The sequence below is a fragment of the Amblyomma maculatum genome, chromosome 2 (assembly GCF_055883805.1).
Source record: "Amblyomma maculatum isolate TAMU_Amacu chromosome 2, ASM5588380v1, whole genome shotgun sequence".
Classification (NCBI taxonomy): Eukaryota; Metazoa; Arthropoda; class Arachnida; order Ixodida; family Ixodidae; genus Amblyomma; species Amblyomma maculatum.
In genome coordinates, this window is record NC_139345.1 from 98,979,098 (window position 1) to 98,996,424 (window position 17,327).

Sequence of the window (17,327 nt, forward strand, 5' to 3'; positions counted from 1 at the left end):
TATTTTTTTTTTTCTTCAAAGTCGCGAAATGTCTAGCGAACCTCGGAAAAGGAGTTCGACTTGACGTCCCAGATGGCAGCCGCCATTCCGCGTTCAGACACTGCGTAGCGCTGCCATCCGTGTACTGCCGCCGCCGCCCACGCACGTGGAGGCGTTTCGTCGGCGGCCAGGTGAATCACCTGGCCCATCGATTTGGCCGGGCTTTGCTCTGCTCCGACCGACGCTCTATGGCAGCATCGATTCCGGCTTCGCGGCGCCTTTTCGGCTGCCCGACGAGGAAATGCGCTGAAAACCAAGGACCGTATCTTAGACGCGACACTGCTGGAGACTGGATATGAGAGGAGCGCGCGCCGACAGCACTTGGCCGCACCTTGTCCAAACGTAGCAGCGGGAGAGACAGTTGCATTCGAGACTGCCGCGCAGCTCAGACGCGCGCTCGGAATAATACCCTGTGTGTTTGTTTTCTTTTCTTTCGTTTAGCGTTAACCATACGTCTCCGTACGGAGAACTGTACTTCGCTAAGCACGGCGTCATAATCGTGGTCATCTCAATCCTGTTTCTGGACGATTCTTTCGCCTTTCGTTCATTGCGGCGCTGCAGTTGTCGACTGCATCGTTCAGTCTGCCCATGATTATTATAGGAAATGGAACCCAGTGATGAGAATTGGTTCGAAATGACATACCCCGCTTTCTCAGAACGAATCAGTGTTCCATATCTGTATTCAGGGCCACGCAGTCAGTCGTCGGCGCCGTGCCGCTATCCGGGCTTCCGATGTGTGCGAAAGCAGTCGCAAACGGTCCAGAACGACGGCTGCAGGTGACCCCCCCTCTCCTGTTCACTCTCGGGTGGGCGTCCCCTGCTCCTTCGCCTGCTGGTTACGTATCGATGCCGGCCGCTGCGTTTCCAGAGCGACGGCATCTGAGTCCTCCCTCCGTTGCTTTCTTCTCTTCTTCCGCGTACGGCAGCGGCAGATTGCGTAACCTCTCCTCTTTGGCGTGCCGCCCTCATCCTCCCGCGGCGTTGTGGCGGTCACCACCGTTCTTTTATCGAGCGACCCGCGCAGGTGCCCGCCTTTTTCTTGCCGCTTCTTCGCGCGCGCCTGGAGGTGCAGCGGTAGTGGTGGCACAGTACAGTGCACTTGTTCAAGCTCATTAGTGGAGCGACCCTTTCTCTCAAACTCCCCCGAGGAAATAGAGTGTCGTCGCGCTCGGAGGGCAGCAGGCAGCACTAGGCAACACGAGCGCTACGCGCGCCCTGTCGCGAAGGGCTCGACCGGCGGCGGCACTGGCGTCGAGGAAGGCGGGAAGAGGGAGGATAGCGACACCGAGCGTCGGCTCTCTCTCGCGCGCACCGTGTGTGTGCGGGTCCCGCTGCTGGAGGAGAGCGCGCGCTCGTCTCGGGTGCGTGTCGCACTCTCCGCGTTGTCGGCGTCGTCCGGAGCTCAGCTGACTTGCGTGGGCGTCCTCGGCGAAGGCGAACGCGTGCCGCCGCGTCGCGCTCCTGTGCAGTGGTACGGCGGTGCGGCGGCGATCATGACAGCGAGGAGCGCAGCGCGCGCGGCGACATGAACTGCGCGCGTGCCAGCGTCGCCTCAGTTCTCGCGTCATGGAGCCGCCGGGTGCCGACTCCGCCTTCGCCGGTTGCCGCCGCCGGTGTGGGCGGCTGCTGCGTGCCGCGCTGGCTGTGCGTTTTGTACGTGCGCCGACTGAGGCCCGGCCTGGCCCTCTGGCTCTCGCAGGTGGTCAAGCTCATCCGGGCGCCCAAGGACAATGGCGAGCTCGTACTCACCGTCAAGGCGCAAGGTGAGCGCTCCTTATTTCTCTAGGACTTTGCCGTCCTTTTCTTTCGTTTTTTTTTTTTTTTTTTTTTTTTTTTTTTTTTTTTTACTTTGGTTTGGGGGGAGCGCCTCTCGGCAGCTGTTCGCGCTCTAGTCACGAGTTAGCGCGCCTATCGCCCTCTGTTGTTGTGAGTTGCTTTTTTATCACATCTGAAGGCACTTTTGTCGTCTACTATTTGGGGTATTATATGGGTAGAGACTCGCGCAGTGACGGAGAAGCCAAATGCCAGCTCGTGCGCCGGAGAGAGTTCAAAACATGTGCAGTGAGGTATATCACATCCTATTTTCTCGTACTGCGACTAACATGCATGCTTATAATCGGAAGTATTATCTCCCTGTCTTCTGATCACCGCTCATCGGCACGGTGGCAAACCTGTTCACCTCCAGAGGCGGACTTAGTTGAAAAAAAAGAAAAACGTTCTGTTAAACATGGCATGTGACAAGGCGGTCATATCTGCTCTGGTATTGTGTTGCGTCGAAAAATGGCTGTTTTACGAGCGCCATATATGTAAGAACAAAAGAAAAAAATTCGCCACCAACAGGTACCACTTCGGTGCAGAATTGGAAAAGCGAGGGAGAGGCGAGGGCAGGAAAAAAAATTCGCGCGTTCTTCACCCGAGTTTGTTCCTATATTTGTCCCGAGTGTCGCTTCTTAGTGTTTATCCGTTTTATTAACTCCACTGTCTCGAGAAGAGCTATTTGTGAGTTGGAACGCTGCTGTCCTACCACACGAAGCCAAGTACAGCCAACCGGAAGCAGCCGCACTCTTGCAGTAGCCAAAGAAATGCAGCTTGCGGTCTGCTTTTTTTTTTCTTTTTTTTTTTTTCTAGTGTAAGCACGGACTTCCTAGATGTAGAATCCTGTTCTTGAGTTATGGCACATCTGTGTACTTGTCGAAGCGTTTTCGTTGTTTTTATTCTAATTTTTTTATTTAACTTTTTAATTTATAGACCGCTCAAACAATGCAAGGTTTTATTTCCTCGTAACTATATGTCATAGAAGTCGAATGAATATAATAACGCAGTCTTTACTTGTACGTGTGATGACCAGCGTGACCCGGTATCCGTGTTGCGTGCTGTGGAGGATTATTTATTGTTGTTGTTTTGTTTCTGTTTCTTCCTTTTAACTGCATTATTTTTGCGGATAATGAGCATGTACTTTGCTTCCGCTTTTTCCTTTCAGTAGTTGGCGTAGTGGATTTGAAATAAATCCTGACCACTGGTGAAAAGCTAGCTTGTTTTGGTTGCGATTGCATTTTGTGTCTTTCGTGAGCACTATTGCCGCTCTTTACTTTGTTGGCCGTGCCGCGTTAGCCCGCTCCTTACGAAGCTGTTTCCTCTCGGGTGTGTTTGTTTGGTGCTGTGTTTTGGCCACATGTTTTATAATTTCCTCTACCTCATGTCCGAACGCTTTGTGGCATTGTTCAAATTAAATTTTTGAGGCTGCCATAAGCGGTGCTCTTGAACATGTTGCTGTGAAGTCGGGACTCAGGAAGCACAGGCTGTACGTTGGAGCGTGTGCCACCGAACGCGTCTACTCGCGTCCAGAACACAGAATTGAACAAAGAGAGAAAGTGTATGCATAGAGGCACTAACGCAAAATGAAAGCGAGCGTTCACTGGCAGTTGTGGCCTGTTTTATTACTCTACATTGCCACCTGTACGAGTTGCAGCATCGATAGTAGCAACCTTGTAATAACGCTTGCTGCGCTTCGTTTCATCAGCGCTGTCAACCAACACCTATTAGGAAAATGTCTGCTGGTTGACTACATTCTCTTGATGGACGTATTGGTATGTAGCGAGTAGTTCGTGTATCAAAAGTTTTTCTCTCTGCATTGGCGTGTGTTTGGTTTGATTTATGTGGTTTTTAACTCCCCAAAGCGGCTCGCGTTGTGAGGGGCGTCGTAGTGGAGGGCTCCGGAAATTTCGACCACTTGGAATTAGCTTAACTTGCGCTGACATCGGACACTATGCGGGCGCCTCGCGTTTCGCCTTTATTGAAACGCGGTCGCCACGGCAGGGTTCGAACCCGCTTCCTCAGAATCAGTAGCCGAGCGCCTTAACGGCTGAGCCACCGTGGCGACGCATTAGTTTTTTTTTTTTTTTTTTGTCATAAATCCAAGAGCAATGCCCTTTGAAGCGGCCTTCGTCGGATTCATTTTGTTTTTCCCCTTAGGACATTGGCAGTAACAGCAATACATGTATACTTCGTTACTTTCATTTGTTTTGCTGCTTAGCGTTGTATTCGAGCAAACTAGCCGAACTTTTTCGAGAAGAGCCTTTGTCTTAACGAATTTTGTGAACGCCAATGTTATATCGTTACTCAGGACACTTTATATGCTGAACGCGTCTCTCACAGTGCGGTGACGGGTGTTACTGTGTCCGGTCAGAGCGACTTCGCGAGCGGCTAGCCTCTCTTCTGCGGGTTCGGAGCTTGACTGATGGGAGCTTCGCGGCGAAACGTACCATCCTGCTCCCTTTCCCTCTCCCCTTCATGCCTCTTTCAGCAGTGCGCCTACGCGTTTCGAGAGACTGCCGGAAGGAGCGCGGCGGCGACGAACGCGGAAGCGATTTTTTCGCCGCCGCTCCAAGGCCGCGCGTAGGTTGGGCTTCTCCTGTGCGAAACTCTACTCGTGGAGAAGCACGCTTTACGAGCGGCTGTTTCGGTGGCTGCCGCTCGGGAGCTAAGCCGGGCCGCCGCACGGTGCCCCTACGCCGCAATCTATCTCTCTCTTTCTCTCTCTCTCTGCACCGCTCTCCCGTGGGAGTGGTATCGATCTGGGCGAGAATTTGAGCACCAGCTGGGCTTAGGCGGCTTTTTTTTTTTTAATCTTGTGTAAAAAAAAAAAAAGGGTTTTGCTCCAAATTTAGCCGCGTACTGGCAAAGTCGTAGAAAGTAATTACAGCGGGTTTTGATTTGATGAGCGTCTCATACGTGGTTCTGGTCGTAAGCCGCGGCGCGCGCTAGTTTAGGAATGAAACTTTTTACAGAAGCTGTTCGCTTCACTGATGCTGCGGCAGATTTTTGCGTAACGACGCGCGAGTACTGGAGCGCGGAAGTCGCCCAAATTAAGGTCACGATGATCCTTCGTTCCTGTCCCATTTTTTTTTTCTCTCGTGTCCGTTTTCTTTGCTCTATATTAATTTTTATAAGGCCATGCTCGAAAGGAATAATTCAGGAAGGCCCGATGGAGGCCCAACTGCGAAGCTGGCGGGAGCATTAATCGCAGCTGCCCGCAGCGATTGTTCGTTCTCCTTTGGTGGAATGCGACACTCGATATATGTATTTCCCCTTTTTTTTTTTTTTTTTGCGTTCCACGACGCGGGCCGCATTTGTTGAAACTGTCCGCTGTGGTTTTTATCGCATTTGTATAAAATGGAGAGCGTTGCGCCTGCATTAATCTCTCCGGTGTGTGTGTTTCCCTCTTCTCCTTCCCTGTCATCTCCCTTGCGTCGCTTCTCTTTTGCTCGTTCGTCCCTTCTCCCGTTTGTCTCCCCTGCCGCCACTGTTCCCCCACCCTCCCCTATTTTTCTCCCCCTCCTTCCCCTTGCCTCTCGATGCGGCCCAGCAGTCCCCGCAGGCGAGCAGATCGAGGAGCCCGACTTTCAGTACATTCCGGACTCTGCAGTGGCGGGCCGGGGCAACCGCGGCGGCGGAGGCGCCTTGGCCGAGTCGATGCTGCTGTTGGCCGAAGGGCTCGAGAGCGGCGCCACCATCGCCCAGTTCGAGGTAAAGAGAAACACAAAAGCCACTGTCAATGGGCGGGCAGTCGAAGTGGTTATAGTTTTTCCGCCCATTGTTTTTTTTTTTTTTGTTTTTGTTTTTTGTAACTGAAATAGCGTGCTGCTCTCAAGTCACTTTCGTTTTTGTGGACTGGATGAAACTGAAGTACAAAGTAGTACCGCCATGATGACAGAAGTAGCCACTGTGTGTATCAGAAATGTTCTTCCTGGTTTTTTCTTTTTTTTTTTCTTTGTCAACGAGGTAGCGAGAGATGTGCATATGCAGTTCCCATTCTGTGCAATAGCACTGTCTGACTTGGAACATTTTTTAGGGCTGCCACGAACATATTTGGAACTTTCGAGTCAGCTTTGCTTACTTCTGCTGTCTTCTGCATGTGCTGGTTGTGTCTAGCCATCTTTCATTATAAAAAAGTGATTCATAACTGCACAGCAGACTGCAGTATAGCATAATTTAAGTTCATCTTGTGCGTATGTTATACCATGTTCACAGCTACAGCCCATTCCCTGCCATTATTCTTTTAACAAGAATTTTTCCAGATTGCTCTGAAAAATTGTGTCTAGCATTTATTGTGAATAAATATACAAACAAACATGTAAGTGAATAATAAACTACTGAGTTATCAGTTTGCCTTTGGGTATTTATACGTGGTTTTCTCAGTGCAGCCCGGAAAGTCATAGTCAACTGGTCTTAAAGGGCAGCATTTCCTCATTTCTGTATGTTTGTTAGTAGAACTACATGCTTTAAATGCTCTTACTACTTTGGGGTGTAAGTTAATACAAAATGATAAATTACACTACCCACTACTGTTACATGTCTAATTACACAGTTAATTTTGGCAGTTTTAGAGCTGGTTTAGCCAGGTGAAACATCTTGATTGGAGAGGGGGGGAGAACTCAATTATGACACAGCATTAAGCACAGAGAATATCATGTGAAGCAATCGTCAAAGCTGGTCCGAGGCTAGCCAGGCCTGCCATGTTGGGTGAGAAGAGTATGGATAATTATGGGATCGAATAAATGTCCACTTTAGCTTAGGGCCTTGATTTTCCGTATTTCAAGTTTGCATTGTTATCAAAAGTATCGCTGTTTCTCCAACCTCGTTGGTCATCTGATTGGTGGAAATACCGAAACCGCATGTCACTAGCACTTCCGATAACAGTGCTAACTCGGAATACAGACTCGGGTATCTTTCTGCAGTGTTTCCTGTCCTTGCGAATAACTTCTGCATATTGCAGTGCTTGACCTGGTAGCACTTGCCAAACTTAAAGGCTGCTATTTTTCTGATGTTACACGGCTTGCTGCTTGCATTACCAACACATTTTATTGATTAGTTGCAGTGATAGCATGTGGTGCTGAAGGCGGTTGGTTGTGAGCTTGGTTGCACCTTAGCGAGATCATTGCATGGCTTTGGTCACAGGGTTAAAGTTTAGCTTGCTGTCACCACTGCAGGCTTTAACTTATGCAAATCATCACTCCTGGTGGCCCTGTCATTTGAAATAATATAGTGTTTCTAAAAGTAAATGGCACTTCAGTAGGGGTCTTGTACAGTGCCTTCTGAGTCTGTTATAGCAGCTGCTGGAAAGTCCAGCATTTTGCAGGGATTTTTTATTATTTTTTATTTATTTATTTATTTATTTATTTATGGCGCATGACCAGAGTTTATTGTTGTACTGAAGAGCTTATATAGCACATGTTTGGTCTTTTGCTGACCTTTTTTTTTTGTTGTTGTTGTTGTTTTTTTCCTGCAGCAACTGTACCGCAAAAAGGCAGACTTTACAATGAAATGTGCGAGGCTGCCTGCCAACCTGTCCAAAAATCGATACAGAGATATCTCCCCATGTGAGTATTCAGAAATTGCTACACTGTATCCTACGCTCCATTTCTTTTCCTCTTTTGCCGTTTTGTTAAATCCATGTTTAGTGGTTGCGCTTCATCATTCTGCTTTTCCACTGCTTTGCCACTACTGATTTATTTTGTATTGCTTTGCTGTAATCAACACTAATTGATGGTTTTACCTGTTTTCCAGATGATGCTACAAGAGTCATCCTGCAGGAAGGCACATCAGGGGACTATATAAATGCTAGTTATGTAAATGTAAGTGCCAAGAAATGCTTGAAGCTCTGTGTTGTTCTTTAATTGTGTTAGTGCTTATCCAAATTTGTTTAGTTGATCATGAGGTGCATTATGGTAGGTGCAAAGCAAACCAGAGTTTTAGAAATCTTGAGCCTTTGTAAACATGGTTTCCTCACCTGAAGGACCTTGACACTTTTTGCCTTTCCAAAGCCATAAGCACTTGAAACATTTATGTGATTTGCAGTCTAAAACACTATTGCAAGTTATTGCCTTCTGTGCAAGGCACAGTTTGTAGGTTTCTTTTATAGACACAATGCACGGCTCAGCTGTCTCTTTAAAGAAATATATCAATTCCTGCTATTAAAATAAAGCAGTCCGTGCAATGCATGAAAGCGTCTATGGCCCAAATAGAGCACTTCGTGATTTTCTAACTGGTACCTGCTATATCCATGCAGATGAACATCCCGACGTCGGGCATTGTAAATAGGTACATAGCCACACAAGGTCCCTTGCCAAACACCACTGTAGATTTCTGGGAGGTGAGTACGAGCAGTTTTCGTCAGCACTCACCAGCTTACCGTGGTCTGTGAACTCTGCATATTGCAGTTACGGCACTTGTAGCTGCATTTTAATTGGCTCGCGGGATGGAGAGCTTTCTTACAGTGATGACCAGTAATGGCACGTGAGACTGGATCTGCAACATTGTTGAGGGGGTTTTGGATAGGGGCCAGAACGTTGAGTGCAGTATTGAAGCACTGCTCGTTGGGGACAGACGCAAAATGGAGTTCATGTGCTTTTCGTTGTCTTTGGTGTATTTGACACTTCTGTGTAGACTCGGATCCTTTGGACACAAGGTGTTTTAGCTAGCTGGTTCCGTTCTGTATTGAGTAGTTGCAACCATTTGCTAAGCAGCTAGATGTAAGGCATGAAGGGGCTGCTGAAAGACAGATGACACAAGGCAGAGTTCAAAACTAATTGGGGGCATGCAATGGCACTTGTTGCCATGGGGCGAAGTAGGGGAAACCAGGCAAGGTGCCGCATTTGACTCCTGGTACCGCTGCCGCAATAAATAACTTTACTTCATACGCTTCACACACTAGCGTCGACTCCAGGCCAGCAAGGCACTAGGTTTGCTGCTTGTTTGTCTTGAACACGGTGAAAGCAACAAGTGCTCAACTATGCTTGTTTTTCTTTGTTTGTTTTTTTTTTTTCTCTCCCCTTGTCTTGTCATTGTAATGGCACATGTTGTGGGAAAGAGGAAGGAAATAATTGCCTGGGACAGAATCTGCCGGGAAGAGGAAAGATTGCGTGCATCATGTGTGTGGAGAGGTTTCTATTTTGTTTATAGTATTTTTTTGGATGCAAACCGTAAAGTTATTTCAGATAAATTACTGTGCAACAGTTATTATAATGTAATATCTACTTTTTGGGAGCAGTAATTAGTAATCAAGTTTAATTTGCTTTCAGAAATGATTTTGCAATGTATGGTCACTTTGCTGCCCTTCAGCTGTAAATTCCAGCAAAGACTTAGAGGTGTACCTTGCACATGATGAAACAGATTCTCCAAAGGCCAACTCGAGGACATACTCAGAGTTTTTTTTTATCATATTGGAGTTATTTTTTGCGCCAGAACAATGTGACTGTGTTCTAGAATGAGTACCCTTGTTGAGTCCCATTTCTCTCCTGGCCATCTCTTGAGTGTTTACTGTTTAAGAAGTGCAGTACCATCATGACTGCAGTGCTTGTTTGGAGGCCGCAGTATCTGTTGTGCATGTGACCATTGCACAGCTAGCACAGCATTAAGATCCTCAACAAGGCCAGCCTTGCAGCCTTTTAAGTTTACCCTGTGTCGTGCCACTCGCAGATGGTTTGGGAACAGCAGTGCACTTTGGTGGTGATGCTGACCACCCTGGTGGAGAGAGGCCGCATCAAATGTCACAAGTACTGGCCAGACCTGTATGAGACGGACACCTATGGCTATCTGCAGGTTGGTGACAGGCACTAGAAAAATTCAAAAGGTGCACTGAAGTCTCCTTATGTGCGGCAATGCGAAAGCATGCGGGCGTCTTGCATTGGTTTTGGTTGGCTTATGTGGATTCTGGATTGCATTGTTGGCTAGGACTTGGATTAGGGCTATGACTAATGTTGTAAGACATTATTCATTGTCATTAAGGCATCAGGCCAATTAATCATGACTGGATTCGGTATTGGCTAGCTATGTGAATTCTGTATTGTATTCTTATGGCGAATTCAAGTAGGAGAGCAGGTGCGCTCGAGAGCACTTTGAAAGTGCTCTAAGACAAGCGGGCGTCCTCCAGTGAGAGAGCAGGAGTAGAATCACTGGCTTCCAATGGTAGAGGAGGAGGGCTTTTTTTCCGCTGAGAGCACCCAAGTGCACTCCCGGCTACTCTTTCGTCGAAAGCGAGAGTAGGGGAAGTCACATGGCATAAAGTGTCATATCCGCGCCATCTTTTTTTTTCTTTGGAGTCGGTGACGCTCAAAATGGCGGCTGCAAAGCGTCGTGTCGGCGCTTGCCGACCTCGGCTAGCTCTTCGGAATCAAGCGAATTTGCGTCAGGAGCGGAAAGCATTGCTCAGGTGTTGTATACATGTTTGAGAGTCACTGCTGGCATCGAAAGGCCAAAGTAGGCAAACTGCCGCGCTGTGAAAACAAAGGCATACAAAACAAGAGTTTCTACTCAGAGCGTTGGCCTCTCCTCGAGTTGCAACTGCCGCCGCTGCGGGCAGGCAGAGAATGCTGGGGAGAGAAGTGCAGCCACTTTGGTATTTAGATCTTTTTTTGGCTTTTTATGCAGATTGTGTTGGGTTGGCTTTGGATCTCTCTTTTGGTCACGCACTCTGCGGACAGGCTTTCTCTGCTTACGCCACTGATGTGCCAAGAAAATCTTTTGCCTTAATAGATTAATAGAGTAGTTTACTTCAGCACAGTAGTCAGGCATACACGACGATCTGTGCCAGCTGGGGTTCGACGGATGCAAAATTCAAAGTGCCCATGTAGTGTGCAGTGTCAGTGCACATTAAAAGAACCTCAGGTGTTCAAAGTTTTTGGGTGGTCTCTGCCATGATGACCCTTATACACAGAGTCTCCTTGAGACGCTAAACCCTTTTAAACTAGACTAATGAGATAGCATTTTCAGTTTATGTTTTCAACACTCGTGAAAAAGGTTCTACCCATGTGGTGCCTGGCATGGCCTTGTGGCAAGATTTTGCCTGGAAAGATGTACGTGAAGGTCAATGTGATACAGTGTGTGTACGGAAACTAAAGCAATTTTATCGGTAGAAAAAAAAAATTATTCAATGTATCATTGCAAACATTAATAATTTTTTGAAGTAGTCTCCTTTGGCATATACACCTTTTTGCCAGCGACTCTGCCATGAACTGTATGCATCCTGGAAGGTGTAGGCAGAAACGTCGTTCAGAGCCTTTGTCACCGCAGTTTGGATCACTTCGATGTTGTCAAAAGGGACTCTTGACAGGGCGCTATTAATTCTCAGGAACAGAAAGAAGTCTGCAGAAGCTAGGTCAGAATTAATGGAAGCTGGAGCAGTGTCGTTAAGTTGTGCTTGGCCATAAACTCCCAAATATGCAGAAAAGTGTGGCTGGGAGCATTGTCGTGGTGCAACTGCCAGGTATTGGCGATCTCCTTTCGCCCTCGTAGGACCCTTTTTCTTAATCTCTCGAACACAGCCACTTGGTAGACAGCATTGACTTTGATTCCTGTCCTTTGGGTATGAATTCTTTGTGAACCACACCCTTGGCATGAAAAAAAGATAAAAGATAATTTGCATTGTTTTCACTTTTCGACTGGCTCCTTCTTTTCTTCTTGGGGTGAGGGGACTCCGAGCTGTACCATTCAGAACTTTGGCGCTTCGTTTCAGAGTCATACTCGAGTAGATGCGTTTCTTTACCGGTAATAAAACTTCTGTAAAAATAAGGTGTAATTTCAAGATTCAAATAAGGTCCAAAAGTTCGCTCACAGTCACCTTTCTTTTGTTCTTGTGGTCGTAAATCAACAATTTGGGGACCAGCTTAGTTCACACTTTCCGCATGCTCAAATTGTTGCTTATGATGTTGTGCATGGTGATTTTTGGAATGATGAGAGTCTCTGCTATTATCCATACTCTTATTCGACAGTCGGTGTTCAAACAATTGCGAACGCAAGACACACTTTCCTGGTCCACCTTAAAAAGTTTCAAACATGAGAATATGACTAAGCAGCTTTCTCATAGGCTTGCTGAATCATTTGGCATGTGTCGGCAAGACTCCTATTGAGTTTATCACAGAACTTGATCCCGTACCACTGTTCGCATGTGGATGCCATCACATGTCGTGCAAGGGCACTGTCAATAGGTACACAGAAACGGCGATCCTGATGCTCCCAGAGCTTAGATTACGCTAGGCAGTGATGAAAAGTTAGTTGAAAGCTAACCCAGCCAATCCGAGTATGGTAGGACCGCGAGGAGCGCCCGGAAAAAAAATATTGCATCACTTTCCGGACACACCTTGTAATCAAGGCCATTGACAAAATCATGTTAGAGGTGACACCACACAAAAAATTACCTCTTGTGAACCATGAGTAGAAGAATAACAATCTGATTATGATGAAACACAGTGTACAAAAAAAAGTGTGGATGAAGTAGGAACCTGTCGCCAACTGCCAATCGTAGGTGTGCGCTGGTCCTTTCATGAGAGGAAGGAAGGGACAAAATTTGTGCCTCCATCGTTCGTTCAAATCGGGTCGGCCCCTAACCACCTTTTGACAAACCTTGTGAAGCACTGGTGTAGCTTCGTCAGAGCAGTTGCATAAGGAGACATTTAGCAAGGCGAAGTACAGTTGTCTCTGGAGCACACTGCAGATGAAAAAAACTGTAGTGTTAAAGGAGTTACAGACTTGTCACAAAAAGGCTGTACAACTGACTGAGTGCTCCCACAACAGCATGTTTCTTTGTCATGTGCTGCGTTTTCACCAGATGTCCAATGCAATTTTTTTTTTATGCACAGGTGTCATGTGTACGGCAGAAAGAAACACCATCCTTTGCTTTTCGTGAATTCACCCTCATAAACACACAGGTGAGAATGTTATTCACTGGCGGCTACTTTTAATGTTCAAGATAGACGTGCACTCATGCTTGCTTTTTTAGGTTTTTCTTTTTTCTGTTTATTTTTGCTCTTTTCTCATTAATATCAGCATTTGTAGTTGAATGCTAGTATCAAACAGCTTGGCTTTAGCTTGTGTTCAGACAGATAATAAAAAAAAGGTTGGGTTCTGCACAAAAAAAAAGAAAGAACTACTTCATGCTACTCGACAAAAATGCTTGAGCAGTGAACATTTTTTGGATTTTAAGATCTTTCAGCTGTAGACAACACATACTGCGATGCTTGATTGCAGTCACTTATCTTCTTTTACGGCACTCTACTGGGGCATTCTCTTTTTCACATATACTCGCTAGGATACAGCGATTAGTCATGAATTTGTGAACATAGGTCTTCAGTCACAGAAGAAACACATATCTGTGTAGCGGTAGCTCAAAGCCCATTAAATCACCTTTGCTACAGAACTATAACTGAGGCAAGATACGGCTGAACTACTTGGTGCGGTAACATTGTGACGAAGGCCCTGCCTCTGCAGCCTTGTTTGCATAGCTACAGAATTGTGTACCGAGGCATAGTATTGAACAAACAATTTTTGGAGTCATTTCGTGAGCAATTGAGCAGCATAATAGCAAAGCTGTCGGAGCCCTTCTTTAAGTGCCCAACTTCAAAATGCTACATGTAAGAGTGCTAAATTTTAGTCAGATGCTCAAACTCCGGCACCATTGTACCCGCCAAAGAAATCTGTGGATGCTCAAAATGATTGTATCTGTGCTCAAAATAACTGTATCTGGAGTTGTATCTGTGCGGTCCGTGCTGGTGGGCTTTACAGCAGGGCGGGCACCACGTAAGCAATAGAGCTTACGAATTAGATAAGTAATAAAGTGAAATTAACTGTTAAACTTTTCGAAACGAAAGCTTCACTACGCCAGCTTTTCGAGCCGTAGCCGTCACGGAGGTTTTCAGTTTCAAGTGACCTTGACAGATACTGCGTCTTCCCTTTCTTATGAACAAATTTACAGTGGAAGCGAAAGCTTCACTATACTAGGTAGAGCCTGTCTTCGCATGGCAATAAATTAAGTGACCTTGACCTAATGAAGTGTGGGCGTCCACGATTCCAAGCTGTTCATCCGAAGTATACTGCGCATTCCTTTCCTCAAAACCTAAATTACTCAAGTACTCTGGCTCGGCCTTGACCACTGGCGGCTGCGTTTCGGTGGAGGCAAAACAAAGAGGCGTCCATTGCACAGTGCGATGTCGGTGCACGTTAAAAACCCCCTTTTGGTCATTACTCCGCAGCCCTCCACTACGGCACATAGCCGTAGGCGTCACGGAGGTTTTCAGCTTCAAGTGACCTTGACAGATACTGCGTCTTCCCTTTCTTATGAACAAATTTACAGTGGAAGTGAAAGCTTCACTATACTAGGTAGAGCCTGTCTTCGCATGGCAATAAATTAAGTGACCTTGACCTAATGAAGTGTGGGCGTCCACGATTCCAAGCTGTTCATCCGAAGTATACTGCGCCTTCCTTTCCCCAAAACCTAAATTACTCAAGTACTCTGGCTCGGCCCTGACCACCGGCGGCTGCGTTTCGGTGGAGGCAAAACAAAGAGGCGTCCATTGCACAGTGTGATGTCAGTGCACGTTAAAAACCCCCTTTTGGTCATTACTCCGCAGCCCTCCACTACGGCACATCTTTCTTAAATATCCCCGGGTGGTCGAAAATACTATGCAGCCCTCCACTGTGGCACCTTTTTTCACTTTCATTCCACCTTCCTCCTTTCCCTTAGGGTGCAGTGCTGGTGTAGACAAGACAAGTGTGACAGATGCTGCGCCTTTTCTTTCCTGTGAACCAGTTATAAGAAAAATTATGAAAAGACCATGGATCGAAAAGGCAGTTTACGAAGGCTATCACTGCAACACTCGCAGCTTTCACTTTATCGCTAGGTTCAAGCCATGCTTAAACCCCCCACAGTTTTTTATTTAATGGGTGATATTACGTTGGGAAGTTAAAGGTCATCAAGCGGTGAGCTCTATATTAAATTTTTTTTATTATTTGGTAGTGTGGTTTGAAATATCACCAAACGCTTGCTGAGGTGGTATTTCGAATTGTTCTTTATTCAAAGATCTATTGGAAAGTACAAGTTAGAATTGCACATTTAGAAAAGGGCATCTGTCGCATTTCCTTTAGCATGAAATACAGATGCCATTTATGTAGTTGATGCTGTTAAAGAAGTTAACATGATTTCAATGACATTAAAACACATTGTGACGTAAACATAAATTTTAGAAACTTTTTTAGTTGATTCAACTCAATTACTCTTCTGACCTTCAACCTCTGTCGCGTACATGATGTCCGCCTTGCTGTAAAACGCACCTGCGCAGGCCATACTATATTTCTTGAATTTTCTGAAATACAAGTTTCTGAAAAGTAAAGCAAAAAAAGAAAGTCTCCTGCTAGTACGATTATAATGAAGTTTTTTTTTTTTTTCTTACTGCTCTCATACGCTGCCAGCAGAAGCCACCTTTCCGACATCCTTCAAATTGGAGAAATAAAGGAGAGGGGGCTATGAACATGAAAAGAAGGCAATGGGGTCATTGAAAAAGTGTGCACTGAAAAACCTAAGTCAAATTAGGAAAGGAAAATGGGCGAATGGTCACGAGTGGGCAGCACGGCAGTGACAGTGTGCAAAGACGACTGTGCATTAATGTGCCGGAGGTTTTGCTATGCTCTTCTAAAACGCTGCCTCTGAAATATTATCGTTTCCATTGCTTTCATAATTTTCCGTGCCTTCTCAGTGTTTTCAGAGTGCTCTGGTGTAGTTCAGACCAAGTAGGTGTTTTTTTTTTTTTTTTTTCCCCCCTTTTTATTTTGAGGTTTGAAACTCCTCCCTTGTGTTGTTCTTCATAATAAAAAAATGCGGTATCTTTCTAAACAAACACTGCTTACTTTTCTATTTCTCTTCATGACTGTGTGTCAGAACCGAGAGGAGCGGCACATCACCCACATGCAGTACCTGGCCTGGCCCGACCACGGCGTGCCCGAGGACTCCTCGGAGTTCCTGGGCTTTGTGCAGCGCGTCCGCAGGAGCAGGGACGGCATGGTGGAGCCTACGGTGGTGCATTGCAGTGCCGGCATTGGCCGCACTGGCGTCCTCATCCTCATGGAGACTGCCATGTGCCTCATTGAGGCCAACGAGCCTGTCTACCCCCTGGACCTCACGCGCGACATGCGTGACCAGCGCGCCATGCTCATCCAGACCTCTGTGAGTATTTCCACCTGCCAGAAATGCTCTGAAGCTCGTCTTGCCACGATAGTAGCAGTAGAGATGCCCCTCCACTACTCTTCTTCTGTCTCTCTTTCCATTTTCACTTTCTCCCTTCCCCTTACAGCGCCAATTGTGCAGTACAGTAACAGATACTGCACCTTTCCCTTCCTGTGGACTAATTATTAATAATAATAATAATAATAATAATAATAATAATAATAATAATAATAATAATAATTATTATTATTATTATTATTATTATTATTATTATTATTATTATTATTATTATTATTATTATTATTATTATTATTATTATTATTATTGCACTCAATGGGTCACTCGTATAGAGTGCACCTTGCGCTTCTATTGGGTTCTGAAACATATTAATAATATTTTTTTTTCGCAGTTTCATTCAGATCTTTCATGTTAGGATGGCTTTCATTGAGGCAGTGAAATTAAGTGCAATCGTTTGGCATAGGCAGACTTAAAGAGACGTTGAGGGCAACTCTGTCTAACTATTGTTAGTAAGCATCAATACTTTGTCCTTTTGTGACATTGCTAGCATCTCTTCTGCTGAAAAAGGTGCATTTAATGCTGAGGAAATAGTAGTAGGTGGCACATCTTTCCCATTCCATTCCATTCGATTAAAATTTTGCGACATCAGTAATGAAAAAATGTGCTAGCAGTGGGGGAAAGTGGATTGTAGTTGTTCCAGTTGTGCCCGAGATGTTTTTAAGCTTTACTGCAATAGCGTTAAAGGGCACGTAGCGCAGAAAATACAGCGTCAGCATTGTAAGCAAAAAACCGCAGGCCTGGCGGTGGCAAGTGGCAGCTGACATGGCTAAGAACTGATTCTTCTATGGTTTGTGCTACTCGACGAGACCACGTGATGTCTGGAAGTTGGGAAGAGCTACCAACACAGCACGCTGATTTGATTGAGGTGCAATAAAAACAAACTTTTTAGTGCCCTTGCATGCCACAGTCAGGCCAGGCAGATAAGTTCATATGGTTTAGTTGAAATAGGGCTCTATATTTTGGGTGGTAGCTTACACTATAGTGTCGTAGCCTCAAAGGCCGAGCTCAAGTGTCCCCAAAATTTTTTGTTATTGGCCCAAGTGCTACTACCCTTATTCCATCAGTGGGGTTAATGTACTTTACATGCAGCCCGTGGCAGAGAAATAGAAATAGAAGAAACAGAATCATGTGTGCCAAACTGCCAAACTGATGTGTGTGTGCTGCAGTGAACTCCAAAACAAATTTTTCCTGATGACTCTTATCCAGTGTCCGGTGGAGT

General features: G+C 45.9%; 1 protein-coding gene across 6 annotated transcripts in view; it reads left to right on the plus strand.

Moving 5' to 3' along the window:
- Positions 1-17,327, plus strand: part of Ptpmeg (protein tyrosine phosphatase Meg) — a 305,511-nt gene that overhangs the window by 284,222 nt on the left and 3,962 nt on the right. For 5 of the 6 annotated variants that reach the window (XM_084594816.1, XM_084594818.1, XM_084594817.1 and 2 more), the window contains 8 exons: positions 1,739-1,802; positions 5,405-5,565; positions 7,328-7,418; positions 7,606-7,673; positions 8,108-8,191; positions 9,517-9,639; positions 12,675-12,743; positions 15,746-16,030. In XM_084594816.1, coding sequence (XP_084450942.1) covers positions 1,739-1,802; positions 5,405-5,565; positions 7,328-7,418; positions 7,606-7,673; positions 8,108-8,191; positions 9,517-9,639; positions 12,675-12,743; positions 15,746-16,030 — 945 coding nt within the window. The remainder of the gene's footprint in view (positions 1-1,738; positions 1,803-5,404; positions 5,566-7,327; positions 7,419-7,605; positions 7,674-8,107; positions 8,192-9,516; positions 9,640-12,674; positions 12,744-15,745; positions 16,031-17,327) is intronic. The other variant, XM_084594814.1, reaches the window with a different exon arrangement.